This window comes from Stylophora pistillata, chromosome 6, assembly GCF_964205215.1.
Source record: "Stylophora pistillata chromosome 6, jaStyPist1.2, whole genome shotgun sequence".
Classification (NCBI taxonomy): Eukaryota; Metazoa; Cnidaria; class Anthozoa; order Scleractinia; family Pocilloporidae; genus Stylophora; species Stylophora pistillata.
The window spans coordinates 21,335,219-21,348,401 of NC_142524.1; the positions used below are offsets into that span (position 1 = coordinate 21,335,219).

Here is a 13,183-nt window from a genome sequence, read left to right on the forward strand (position 1 = left end):
CAATTTATGCAATAGCGAAAATCATGACTCATTTAAATTATGCTCAACTTTACAAGTAATTGAGGTCTAGTAGTGTTTTGTTTGTCATCGATACCCAATTTTTCATCAGCCAATAAAAGCAATTACCCCTCATTGTCAACAACTTTCACTGTTTGTTGTTTCTTTTCTTATTTCTTTATTAGTTATCTGTTTTCCGTTTTAACTTTTTTTTATCTCTCTCTCTCTCTTCTCCATCCAAGTTTTAGATAAAACAGTTCGATTATTAAACTATTTACAGGATGTATTCATAGATATATTATATTTCTTTAATTTTCCGTTACGTCGTGTTCGTGCTTAATTAAGTGCAATCATGAGATGCCGTATCAAGTAAGCAAATATGATGGTTTCAGTTTCCCTGCTAATTCTACCGATGGATTGTTTTATTTTGTCAGTTTTGGCAGTTTTCCTCAAGATTTTCCTACGATTCTCTGACTTCCTCCGTAGCTGTATTTGCGGAATGATCTTTACAAACGTTTTCAAATAAGTTTCTCGCTTTAATAAAAATGATAATTTTATCCACGACAAGTGCTCGTAAATTGTCTGCCACAAAGGAAATTTTAGATAGAACATCACCTATAACGCAATTTTGAATAAACCTTTTTTCGAATAAGATGCAGCTGCAATGAAATAACTAACTAACACCAGGTTTTTTATAATGATGGCAGTAGCGTCTCTTGCCCTCATAACCCTCAGTTTCTTCTTAAAGAGCGCAGGGCCCAAGATACATGGTATTGCAAAATGATTTTCAAGTACTACCCCCACTAACTCAGCGTCTTATTTCATTGAAAGCATCAATATACATTATTGCTTAATTATTACCCTAGAGAGCAAGTATCTTCGTCTTCGATGTGGATGTTTTTTTTCATATTGTTGTTATATTTTTTTTTTCAAGATGCGGCAAAGAAGTCATTAGTTTTCATCCTTTTCATAATATCAACTTATTGCAGTTGTCTCATAAGATGTCAATGACAGTGTCATAGTTGTCAGGCGCCTTCAGAGCTAGTTGACTAAGGGTATTACATTATACCTACGGGGTACCTGTAAGAAATTTTGCAAAAAGTAATAACAGCGTGGATTCAAAAAATTTTTGTCAGCTGTCACAAAGACTCTTTGAGAGCCAAATTAATTCAGGTTTTCATCCTCCATTGATAAAGGTTCAGCAGATAACTTCTTGGCTTCTGAGTTAACAAGTTAGCATGATTCTCGGAAATTGTTATGAAACCTCAGAAATTGATGGGTTGTCAATAATAAATCTCAAGCATCGTTATTTGCCAGCCGGGGTGGGGGCAGGGGTAAGGAAGTTCCTGGGGTTTCAGTAACGCGTTTTAGATGAACAACGATAAAGCATGCATTTTAAAGGATAAGAAGTCTATCTCAATAGAAATCACCTCTCACAACATCCTCATTCTTCGCATTATTGTTTTGGGCTCTGCTCCCGCTCCGCAGGTTAAATTTAGAGACGCCCTTATACACTATTAACCAAAGGTAAACTTCATTTCGGCACTGAAGACGGATAAATGTTTTCTGCACTCGTTGAAATACTTAACTGCGAAATAAAACTCTAATGCGCTTTTTTGGCATATTGCTTTTTCACGCCATTTTGGAAATGCCGCAACCTAATCGCTGGAATAACAGAACCTGCGTTGCACACAATCAAAAATCAATTAAATATTACGGGAAAGGTAAGTTTTGTGGAGTTGAAATCGAAGAATATACAGCGTCATGGTGTAAACTGAGTAGCTGATTGGCAGCCATTCTAGACGTAACAATGTACTGGTAAATATTTTTTTTCGGCAAACTGAAAATTTTACCTGTGAGTTTGCTCAAAATGTGACCCATTTGCTAAAGCGTTCTAACAGTTAAAAGCATTTCCTATAGTTGGTTCTAGCACTGATCTTACTATCTCTTTAGGATTTCAGCATTTTTATTGGGTCTAAAGAAGGAGAAATCGTTATTACAAAAGTTTCAAAACTAGCTGGCCTGATTTCGAGTAAGGAATTTTTGTGACAGCACAAAAAGTAGGAATGTCGTCGTTTTTACCAACAAAATTTTAATGTGTTTCCTTTCCATGCCTTTCCTTTTAAACCGGAATAAAAAAGGTATGGATTGTTGCCGGTAGTATATCAGATCGATCCCGACAGCTGCAAACATCATTTCCATAGCCTGTGCACCATCACAGAAGCAAATTATTTCAGAGGAAACAGACATAAACATCTAGCGTAATAAGTAAAGAAACAAACTGTAAACAAACACAAACTAAAGTCAAAGCTATAGCTTAAGTCAAAATGCCAAAAACAAGAAAACGATTACTGTTGTTAAGACGTTGATATGATTTTCGCCGATATTAACCTTGTGATTCGACAACCCTGAGTTTTATTACACAAAGTTTCATCAAAAGAACGCAAACGAAAACATTGTGCATGGCCGAATCGTTCAACACTTATACGATTCATTTCCTTCAACTTAACGGAAAATGCAGTTGAAGCTTATTAATTATCTCTGTCACTGATATGTCATCTTCATCAAATAGAATGATGGTTGCGGTTTTTATTAATCATGGTTTATCTAGTATTTCAGCTGTTAGCATAAGGACTATCATCATTGATAAGTCATGCGAAAAACCTCGACTGTAGTTTCTTCTGGGTGACATGGTATTTTTATCTATGAACTATTCTGTAAGAAAGAAATTGGTCGAAAAAGCCCTATTTCAAGGCAGGCGAGACCTGTATTATGAAAACCCTGACCTGCATACCTAATGATCTACTTTGACGCATATTATCTAGTGCTCTGCAAAGTTTAACAAATTTATGCATATTCAGATCGGCGTTTTGCAAACATCGTTCTAAATTGCTTAGAGTATTTTTTTATTGTGAAAAATCTTGTGAATTCGACTTCTTTCAAGCATTTCTATGCTCATCAAGTGAGATATCCTAATACTCATTATGAATATTACCTCTGGAGAGGAGTAAATATGACGATTACTCGATAAAACCATTTTTAAGTATCTGAACGGGTTAGGCTCAAAGAAATATGATACTCCTGCCGAGATAAAACAGTTGGGAGATTCCTACGCTTTGAAAATCAACAACAGGTCAGGACAGGATGTTATCTCAGAGAAAAACTACTTGAGATTTTGAAATGTGACGTAGACTCTTTTCTTCCTTCTTTTTTTTTGTGTGTTGTCTTGTTTTTTCTTTTTTCAAAACGGTAACGAATTATCATTAACGTTATTTAAATTTCCATGTGAATCCTCGCCATCCCTCACCAACATCCTTCTTCATAAGTTTCACCCATTTTTTTTTTTTAAACAATAATTGAAAGGTTTCTTTAACTCTCTCTGGAGGCAATTCACCACGAAGCAAAAGTGACCCAAAGAACTTAAAAGTGCACTGTGAAATTGAATAGCGGTAATTAACGAATAGTAATGACAATTCTGACAAAGACTGGCAAAATAATGGATGAGAGCTCTTGGCGATTTTCTGTAGGACTCACTTGTTTGATGAAAGGTGTAGCAATGGTTGTAGCAAAGAAGCAAGCAATCGATAGGCACAAATCAAAAACCCCGTCTTCCAATCAAAAATTCAGTCAGAGTAGGAATCGTCTTTAGGTGAGAAGCGGAGAATTAAATACGATGGAAATAAAATAGCGTTGCTGAGTAGAATTTAACTGAAGGAGATCTACGATTATCGTTCATAATCTTAAGGTATTTTTTAAATCTCTACAAATTGCTTCGCGTAGAGAAATCCACGAAAGGGGCCGGTAACATTAGTGCTTTTGTGGCGTTAAGTAAAAAGCCGAATAGTCGTTGTTTAAAACGTTTGTACCTTTCGCGGAGACAATTCTAAGCAGCAGTTTTTAAAGGGAAACTCTGAGGTCGGTTTCCTGTCATCTCGTGCCAAACAGCTGCTCATACTGTATTCACACGCAAAGAAGGTGACGAACATGATGTTCATTGATCGACAACCATTTTCAGCTCTTTTTCTCCTGGAAATCATTGCGAGTCTGAACACATTTTCTGAACCATGAAGAATAAATATTTGTTCACGTTGTTATAATGCAAAAGAAAGTGTAATGTTACAGTCTTGTTCCTTGCTACATGTATGGCCAGTCCTATAGAAACTATACTGAAACTAACCTTGCGATTTGGGTATCATACAACAGAGCTGCAATAACCCAAGAAAGATAGAAACAAAATACATGGCAAACGTAGCTGGAGAAATTTCCTGATGTTGTGCACGAAAAACGAACCTTTTGAACGCTTTTCGACTCGACGTATGATTAAGTAACGTAGTCTTTAACAAATAATGATTTTCACATAATAATTTATGAAGCAACAGAAACTCAGATGTCATCCTTACCACGTCAGCGAAAATAATAATATTTATTGTGAACCATGACTGTCAAAGTTTTCTTATTTACCCAGCACTTCTGACTCTCTGGTTGGCTGAGTTGTTTTTATTCTGCAATGTTTATCCTAGAGCTATATATGTTTTTTTTTTTTTTTAATGAAATAAAGCTGCCTTATCCTGCATGTCAATTCTGACGAGTTATTTAAAAACTCAGAGATAATGGAAACACCTTGGGCGTCTGATATGTAAACCCCTAAGAAATAAACTAAGAATGCTTTACTCTTGTTCATTATGATAAACAATTTAATCAAATTCCCGTATCCTTTGATAAAATGACTGTTTTGTACTTGAATTAATTGTAGCTAATGGAGCATTTTTCAGAAGACAATTATTATCTCATTACTTATTTAAAACCAAGAGAATATCAAGGAGCTACTCGTTAGCTCTTTATTCCGTTCGCTGTAAAAACATGAATGAAGACAACTTTTCAATCCACCTCTAGGAACCTAGGTTGGTGTCCGGTATTGTGGGTGTGTTTTAAAACGGCGGAGATCAGGGTACAGGCTAGTCGGATGTCTCAGTCGTGCTCATTTATTATGTCTTGCATTGATCTGTCAGTCGCTTTGGAACGAGGTTAAGTTTATTGATCGTGATCCTCACTGGTACACTCGCATTCGTACACTCTTAAAAATGGTATGGATTGGTAGCCGGAAGTTTATTAGATCGATGCAAACAGATAGCGGCAAACATGAATTCCATAGCGTAAGCACCATCATAGAACCAAATTATCTCAAAAGCAACAGATATAAACTTCTAGCCTCATAGGCGAAAAGCCAAAGAGTAAACATGCACAAAATAAAGCCAGAGCCAAAGCTTAAGTCAATATGCTGACAACATGAAAAGCGCTCTATGGTTAAGACGTAATATGACTTTCATCGATGCTAACCCTGAGTTTCATGACTCAACCTTTCATCAAAAGAACGGAAGTAAAAACGGTAAACATGGCCGAATCGTTCAACACTTATTCAACATTTACTTCTGCTTAACGAAAAATACCCTTCAAGCTTAGGAATTATCCATGTCACTGATATGCCGTCTTCAATCAGTAAAATTATTAATTGTGGTTGGTAGCTAACGAGTTATCTTTTATCCATGTGCGTCCCCGCTGTTCCTAACCAACGTCGATCTTCAAAAGTTTTACCCCGTTTTTTAAGAACAATCCTTGTAAGGTTTCTTTAATCCTCTTTAGAGGCAATTCACCCCGAATTAAGCAAAAATGACCGAACAACTGAATAGGTGTTCTGTGGTATCTAATAGCGGTAACTTACGAATGATAATTGAAATTGTGACCGACACTTGACGGACACATATAATGCACGATCCTCGCAGTAGATAGCGCTATTTAAGCAATGGCGAAAATCAGACCTGAAAAAAATCAGGCCTGTACGGGATTCGAACCACTGACCTTTGCAATACTAGTGCAGCGCTCTACCAATTGAGCTAACAAGCCAACTGGTACAGGCCTGAATTTTTTCAGGTCTGATTTTCGCTATTGCTTAAATAGCGCTATCTACTGCGAGGATCGTGCATCATATGTATCTAATGCCGCAGTTCAAAATATATGAACTTGATATATTTCATTGTATACTTGACGGATACATGACCGATACTTGACCGATACTTGGCCGATATTTGGGAGCATATTTGGGAAAGATCTCGCAAAAAGGCCCTCGCCTTATTTACGCAGATAGATGATTAAACTTCTTCAAAATTCGCAGAATTTAGCTCTTTGAAAAAAAGCTTAGGGTCATACTTAGCAAAATCTCTGCAAGTAATGATTCGCGGATTGAACTTAACATTGTTAGGCTATATATTCGAGCTGTTCTCATTTATATTCATTCGCATCTTACGACCGTCCCTACGCCCTTAAAATTAAACACCGAGTGAATAGGGATTGTCAGTTTCCCTTTAAAGTAGTTTTTTTTGCATATACGAACATAGTTTAGATTGTTTTCTAGGGTGGTTTTTCTTGCTTTATTTTTTATATTTCCGAGTTCTTATTCCGTTGATGTTCCAAAGAACGTTGGTAAAAACAGTACCCGAATCGTTCAATACTTATTCGATTCATTTACTTTTGCTGGGTGGTTCAGCTTAGTCTATGGTAGAAATATATAATAATCCTGCTGATATAAAACCGTTGGAAGATTCCCACGCTTTCATTAAAACGGCAATAGGTCAATGTTCATAGCATCGTCTTACGATGCAAAAATGACCCAAATAACTGAACAGGTGCTCCGTGATATTGAATAGCGGTAACTTACGAAATATTAATGGCAATTTTGACAAAGACTGGCAGAAAAACAGGTGAGAGCCCAAGTCGATTCCCTGTTAATCTCACTTGTTTGATGAGAGGTGTAGCAATGTTTGGAATTGAAATGAAAAAAAAACAAACAAAAAAAACCAAAAAAAACAAAAAAAACACAGTGTCTCAATCTCTAAAGTGGCTACAAAGGAAGATCAAACTTTGCTTGCAATGGCGATGCAGAGTATGTTAGAGTCATTTTTCCACCATCAAAGAGGCAATATCTTAGTTTTAGATACCTGCCATTTTGATATTTATTCGCATATCCTATACATAATAAGTAGCAATGTCACCACTTTATCCACAGCCGATCTTCTAAGAATGAATGTATTTGTACGTTAGATAGTCATATGATAAGTGATAATAGCGCTGAGATTTTAATTTTAAAGATTTTCCATTAATGGACGAAGTACTCGAATCTGATTATGACTTCCGCATACCTCGTCCAAACCTCGGTGACAACAAGCGATAGAAATCGTTTTAGACGCCGTTCACACCTGATATATCAAACTACACAATTGACAGCGAATTTATAACGAAAATTTTTAATATTTAAAGAAAGAAAATGCCCCTTGCAATAGCTGACGGAAAAAGGAATAAAAGTAAACTCCCAAAAAACGAGTGGTTTACAATCATAAGCTAATTATCAGATTTCTTACTGATGTCGAAATATATGTTATCTTAAATTAGACGTTAACTTACGCTTTCCTCTCTTAAACTTCTCTGCACGTAGAAACTTAATTTAATAGCAAAAAAGTGTTTATTTAAGAAAAGCGACTGTGCAGCGAGGGAGTTCAAAATACATGCACTTCAGTTTAAGTCAGTGTGCTAAACCGGCTCAGTTACAAACTCAGATCAGTTGTTGACAAAATGCCAGGTTATGTAACGCAGAATACCTGATTACCTTAATGGCTTTAATGAAAAAATAAAAAAATAACTGTTTAACACCGATTTGGTAAAGCTAGCCATATCTCCGAATTTCAATGTCATTCTTGTCATTGAAGCTGCTACTGTTTGTTTTTATTTTCTATCTCTAGTTTATAGTGTTCTCACTGCTCTTACATGTTGCAATTGATATCATGAGCCCGTAACCTAAAAACACAAGCACCATCATTCCATTAATTCACAGTAGCAGGCAAAACCACAGTGTCCCTTTTTGTTTGTTTGTTCGTTTGTTTGTTCGTTTGCTGAATTCTTAATCGCTGGTGCATTTGGCGATAACCAATACTGTTCCTGCATGGACAAATGCAACGGATTACCGAACAGAAGTTGACCTAGATGACATTGATGTGATTGATGGTGAATGCTGCGACTGAACAAGCCCCACAAATTGTTTGGAGGAATGCAGAGAATTGATCGATATAATTATGTATAAGAGCAACAGTTGCAAGTGCCTTCAACTGCTCTAGAAGCCCGTAACCTTTTCTTGGATCTGGTTGATCTCATCGACAACTGTTAGTCCAGTTCTTGTATGATGTTTTTTTCGAAGGGGAATAAATTACACCTGAAAACCTAGCCTCATGTGCCCCTAATGCCACCCTCTCTTTGTGTACAAGGCCTTTCTGGCAAAAGAGGACCGACAGTTCTGGTGACATATGTGTCAAAGTTACTGTGTTTACATTTCTGTGCGAAATAGAGGATACTTTAAAAGCCTATGAGCATTGTATAACTACTCGTGTGCACGAAGTAATTTGACCCTATTCGGCCCGAGCTTTTTTTTAAACTTTTCAGACCGGGGAGGGAAGCGAATTCCGCCCTCTTCACCTCCGTAACTTCCAGAATATTTAAGCAATGACCAATAAATTTAGAGGGCATATAGTATAGACTGGAAGATGACCAAACTGATGAAAGTTTATTTTAAGGTTTTAGTGTAACACAACAGTGTAAGTCATGCAATCATCAAAAAGTTATCACAAAATATGAATAAATAATACAATATTTCCACGGGCTCGGACTTCGCAAAATCAATGTTTACTATACTGATTCACAGAGCTATCTGTCGTAGTATTGCAACGTACTGCTAAATGATCCTTTTACATGAATAAAACGAACTATTGACCTCAAAACATAGCTCCTCAACTGTGGCAGTCATTGTCGTCCACGGAAACAACATGCATGACAGCCGATTACGTGACCTGACAAGTTTCAATGCTATGTTTTCCCAGCGAGAAGAACTTGAAGCGGCACGACCCCATGACAACCAGTTGTTTATCAACTTTTACACGTGCGTGTGTTTCGACAAGGTGGAAGGTGAAATCGACACGGAATAGTTTATGAAAGAAATTAGAAAATACGATTGTTTGTTCAATCGCTTTACTGGCAAAGAATTCTCTCTTTCTTAAGACTTTCCGCACCAACAAGCGAAGCTTCTTTAATCTAGGAACCACTTTCCGTTTAAGTAAAGACAACAGAAGCAGAATGTTAGCACCTATTAAAACTTGACCGTCCTCTATATCCATTTTGGTTGACTGGAGTTACATTGTATTGTCGCTGAATGGTAAATCGTGGACTCGGTTGTCACAGAACGCTGCGATCGGCTGCGATCGTAGGTGAACATGCGATTCGTGATCTTCTGTTGAGGGGTTTCAGCAATCGTGCGATCGCTTGCGATCGCTTGCTATCGTCTGCGATCGTCTGCGATTATATGTGAAGCACACTTAAACCTCAAGTCTCGTCAGTAACGCATATCTATTACGCGTAAAGCATTACCACTCAATTCAGATGCGTTGTAAGCTGTCTTGATAGACATCATTCAAAGAACGACACACAGACTTTAATCTTTTTAAGCTAAGAAACTTTATAGGATGCTAAAGAGAGAAGCTAAGCGAAGACTTGTTGTTATTTCTAAGAATAATTAGTCGTTTACATTAATTATAGCCGTATTAATTATTCTTGTTATTTTGAAGTGAGAGGAAAAATATTTATGTCAATGTCGTGTTAGATCGCTTGAGGGGAAACAAAAGACCATCTTCTCTTACTTAGGTTCTTACTCAAACGTCTAGTGTTCATGTTATCAATCAATGGTTTTTACTTTAAATCTTGTGGTATAAATTAGCTTGTTTTTGCCAAAAAATACCCCAAAATACAAAAAAAAGTTCAGAATGAGCTGGCAATTATAGCTGAGGGGACTGAACTGTACGTAGAAACGACTGGCTAACCCGCAGAAAGGAACTGATAGACCATATTTCCGTGGGTGAAAAGAAAATTACTTGAATTTACCTTGTGATGTCGCAAACACGATTACCATGGAGCACAACAGAAACACGCTGACATGAAGGGAACGCATGGCACAAACGCTTTTCTTGACTCATTTAAATCATGCTCAACTTTTCAAGTAACTGAGGTCCACTAATGTCCTAATTATCATTGATACTCAATTTCTTTTCAGCCAATAAAAACTGTTGCACCTGTCGACAACTTTAATTATTTTCTCAATATATATCTCTCTCCTTTTTACGTTTGCTGTGTCTCTTTCCGTTTTGCATTCCTTTTTTTCTCCCATTTCTTTAGTTTTCGTTCCTCGATCCATATTCTGGACATAACATTTCGATTCTTAGACAATTCAGAGGATATAACATTCGTAGAAAATTTTTATAATTTTTCCAGGAGATTCAAAGAAGATTCAGCTGCATTAAAATAACAAGCAAACAGCAGGTTTTGCATAATGAGAGAATTCGAAGTGACGTCTCTCGCCCTAATAACCCTCTGCTTCCTTTATTACTTTACTATCAACCCTAGAAAGTTTATATTTTCGTCTTCGAGGTGCGGCAAAGAATGGATAGTTTTTTACCTTTCCATTATATCAACTAGTTGAAGTTGTCTCATATGATATTGATGACAGTGTCATAGCTGTCAGGTGCCTCGAAAGCTAATTGATAAGGGTGTCCTATGATAACTACTAGGTACCTGTAAGAAATTTGCACAAAGTTATAACAGCAATGATTAAACAATTTTATGTCGGCTGTTCCAAAGACTCGTTGAGAGGCGATATTAATCTTTCACTGATATTAAGCTCAGCCGATTTTCTCTTGACTTCTAATCTTCAGCTAGCTTTTAGTTTGTCTCAGAAACCTCAAAAATTGTTACTAAAACTACATGATTGTATTTTGAGTTAGTTCAATGTTTGAAGACATTTGTCAGAACTTAACGTGTAATCACGCACTGCCAAGTTCACTCGTAGTGATGGTGGCTTACCACCTGACTCCTGTTTACACCTCGTAAGGAAAGAGGGGCATATGGTATTTCGCAGACTGGACTGGACTGGACTAGTAAAACGCAGACTTGTAAAGCGCAGACTAGTTAAACGCGGACTAGTAAAACGAGGACTAGTAAAACGCGGACTAGTAAAACGCGGACTAGTAAAACGCGGATTAGTAAAACTCGGACTAGTAAAACGCGGAGTAGTAAAACGCTGACTAGTAAAACGCGGACTAGTAAAACGCAGACTAGTAAAACGAGGACTATTAAAACGCGGACTAGTAAAACGCGGACTAGTAAAACGCGGACTAGTAAAACGCTGACTAGTAAAACGCGGACTAGTAAAACGCGGACTAGTAAAACGAGGACTAGTAAAACACGGACTAGTAAAACGCGGAATAGTAAAACGCTGACAAGTAAAACGCGGCTAGTAAAACGCTGAATAGTAAAACGCGGACTTAACAACAACAACAACAAAAAAACAATTTCATACGAAGGCGATCACAAGACTGAATGGCGAGCCAATTTAGTGAGTGACAATCGCTGTTTGACCTTTAAGCTACAAATGGGTTTGACATGCGTCAGATACAAACGAATTTATAAGTTTAGGCTAAGAGAGAATTTTATTCAGCACCAGTTCAAAATCCTAAAATACACTTTGGTCGTAAATTTCACAGCAGAAACGCAGGAATTTGATGAATAAAAGTCGCATTAAATATCCTTGTGTCTAGGTAGAAAGAGTCTCATCACCCTATGCAGAACGAAAAGAGACTGGGAGCGTTTAACTTGAAAACGAGGCTAGTTGGGCCAAGTAAATCAATCACTTTATTTTTTTCAAGCACTTTATTTAATCACGGAATCCTTATCACTAAATGAAAAGTGGTCTTCAAAAGAGCCGTGCTTATTAACCTTAAACATGTAGTACCTAATACTTTACAACTATGACTTAAAAACTACAATCTATTAAGAACAAATCTTTAAGTGAGCTATTAATATTATACAATAGAAGAATACAAGCTATTTAAGGTAGTGGCCTGCTTAGCCTCAACTGACAGACTGTTCCATGCTGCTGCACCCCTGTAACGAAAACTCTCTTTGAGGGCCTCAGTATATTCGGCCGCGGAATAAACAAGTTGTGTTGGGCGCTTCGTAAAGTATGCCCTAAATTATTCCATAAATTATGCCATAAATTATTCCAGAAATAAAAATGGCCGCCAGACGTGAAGAGCGCCAGTTTTTGAAAATGCCGCAAAACTGTTGTGTGCCAAACTGTACCAAAAAGAAGTACAGAACCGAAAGTGGGGAGAAAAGTTCTTACTTTAAATTTCCGGAGGACACTATCCTCAAAAAGCGTTGGCTCCATGCCATTCGTCGAGACGAAGGAAAAGAGTTTAGAGTCAGCGAAAACACGAAGATCTGTTCTCGTTATTTTAAGCCCGAGGACTTGGTTAAAGCTGTTGGAGGTCAGCGTGTTTATGTGAACGCCAGGGTAATTCCATCTCGATTTTCGTAGTCCAAAGCAGGTTCTCCGAAAAAGAGAGCACCTCCTAAATGTCGCAATCTTTCTTCTATAATAGGGTGTTCAAACAAGGAGTTGTAACAATCTCAAAGTCAAAGTCAAACAACTGCAAATGCAGCTAAAGCAACTTATGAAACCTGTACTTCATCAGCAGCTATTAGTTATCATGATGTGAAAAGCAGCTTAAACTCGTGTGGAGATCAAACAGGAGAAGTTAAAGAACTTGAAAGTATTCGAGGTTTTGAACTCGAAAATGCGAAGTTAAAAGCTGAAATAGAGGTATTAAAACGCCAGTTGAGTCTTAAACTTTTCCACCTTTTTCAACCACGCAATTTTACTACCGACGAGGACATTGCCTTTTACACAAGATTTTCTAACTTAGCAACATTTAATGCTTTGTTTGAATTTTTAAATACTGGATCGAAAGGAGAAAACATCAGGTACTGTTCATCAAAAGAAAGAACTGTCCAAAAGGAGTTTTACGATGGTGGAAACGAGGAACCAGAGGGATGTACTAGCATAGGTAGACGAAGAGGCTTAGAACGCAGAGAGGAGTTCTTCCTTGTTCTGTGCAGACTGAGAAGAGGATTTTCAGAAAAACATCTACCTCACTTGTTTGGTATTTCACAATCGACAGTAAGCAGTACATTCCTTTCTTGGATTAATTATATGTATTTAAGATTTGGTCAAGTATCTATATGGTCTAATAGGGAGGTC

General features: G+C 37.2%; 1 protein-coding gene across 1 annotated transcript in view; it reads right to left on the minus strand.

The window, feature by feature from the left end:
• LOC111319497 (uncharacterized) overlaps positions 1 to 10,293 on the minus strand; it is a 29,320-nt gene extending 19,027 nt beyond the window's left edge. The window contains exon 1 of the mRNA XM_088724813.1: positions 9,970 to 10,293. Within this exon, the coding sequence (XP_088580939.1) occupies positions 9,970 to 10,036 (67 nt within the window). The 5' untranslated portion in view covers positions 10,037 to 10,293. The remainder of the gene's footprint in view (positions 1 to 9,969) is intronic.
• Positions 10,294 to 13,183: the final 2,890 nt, after the last annotated feature.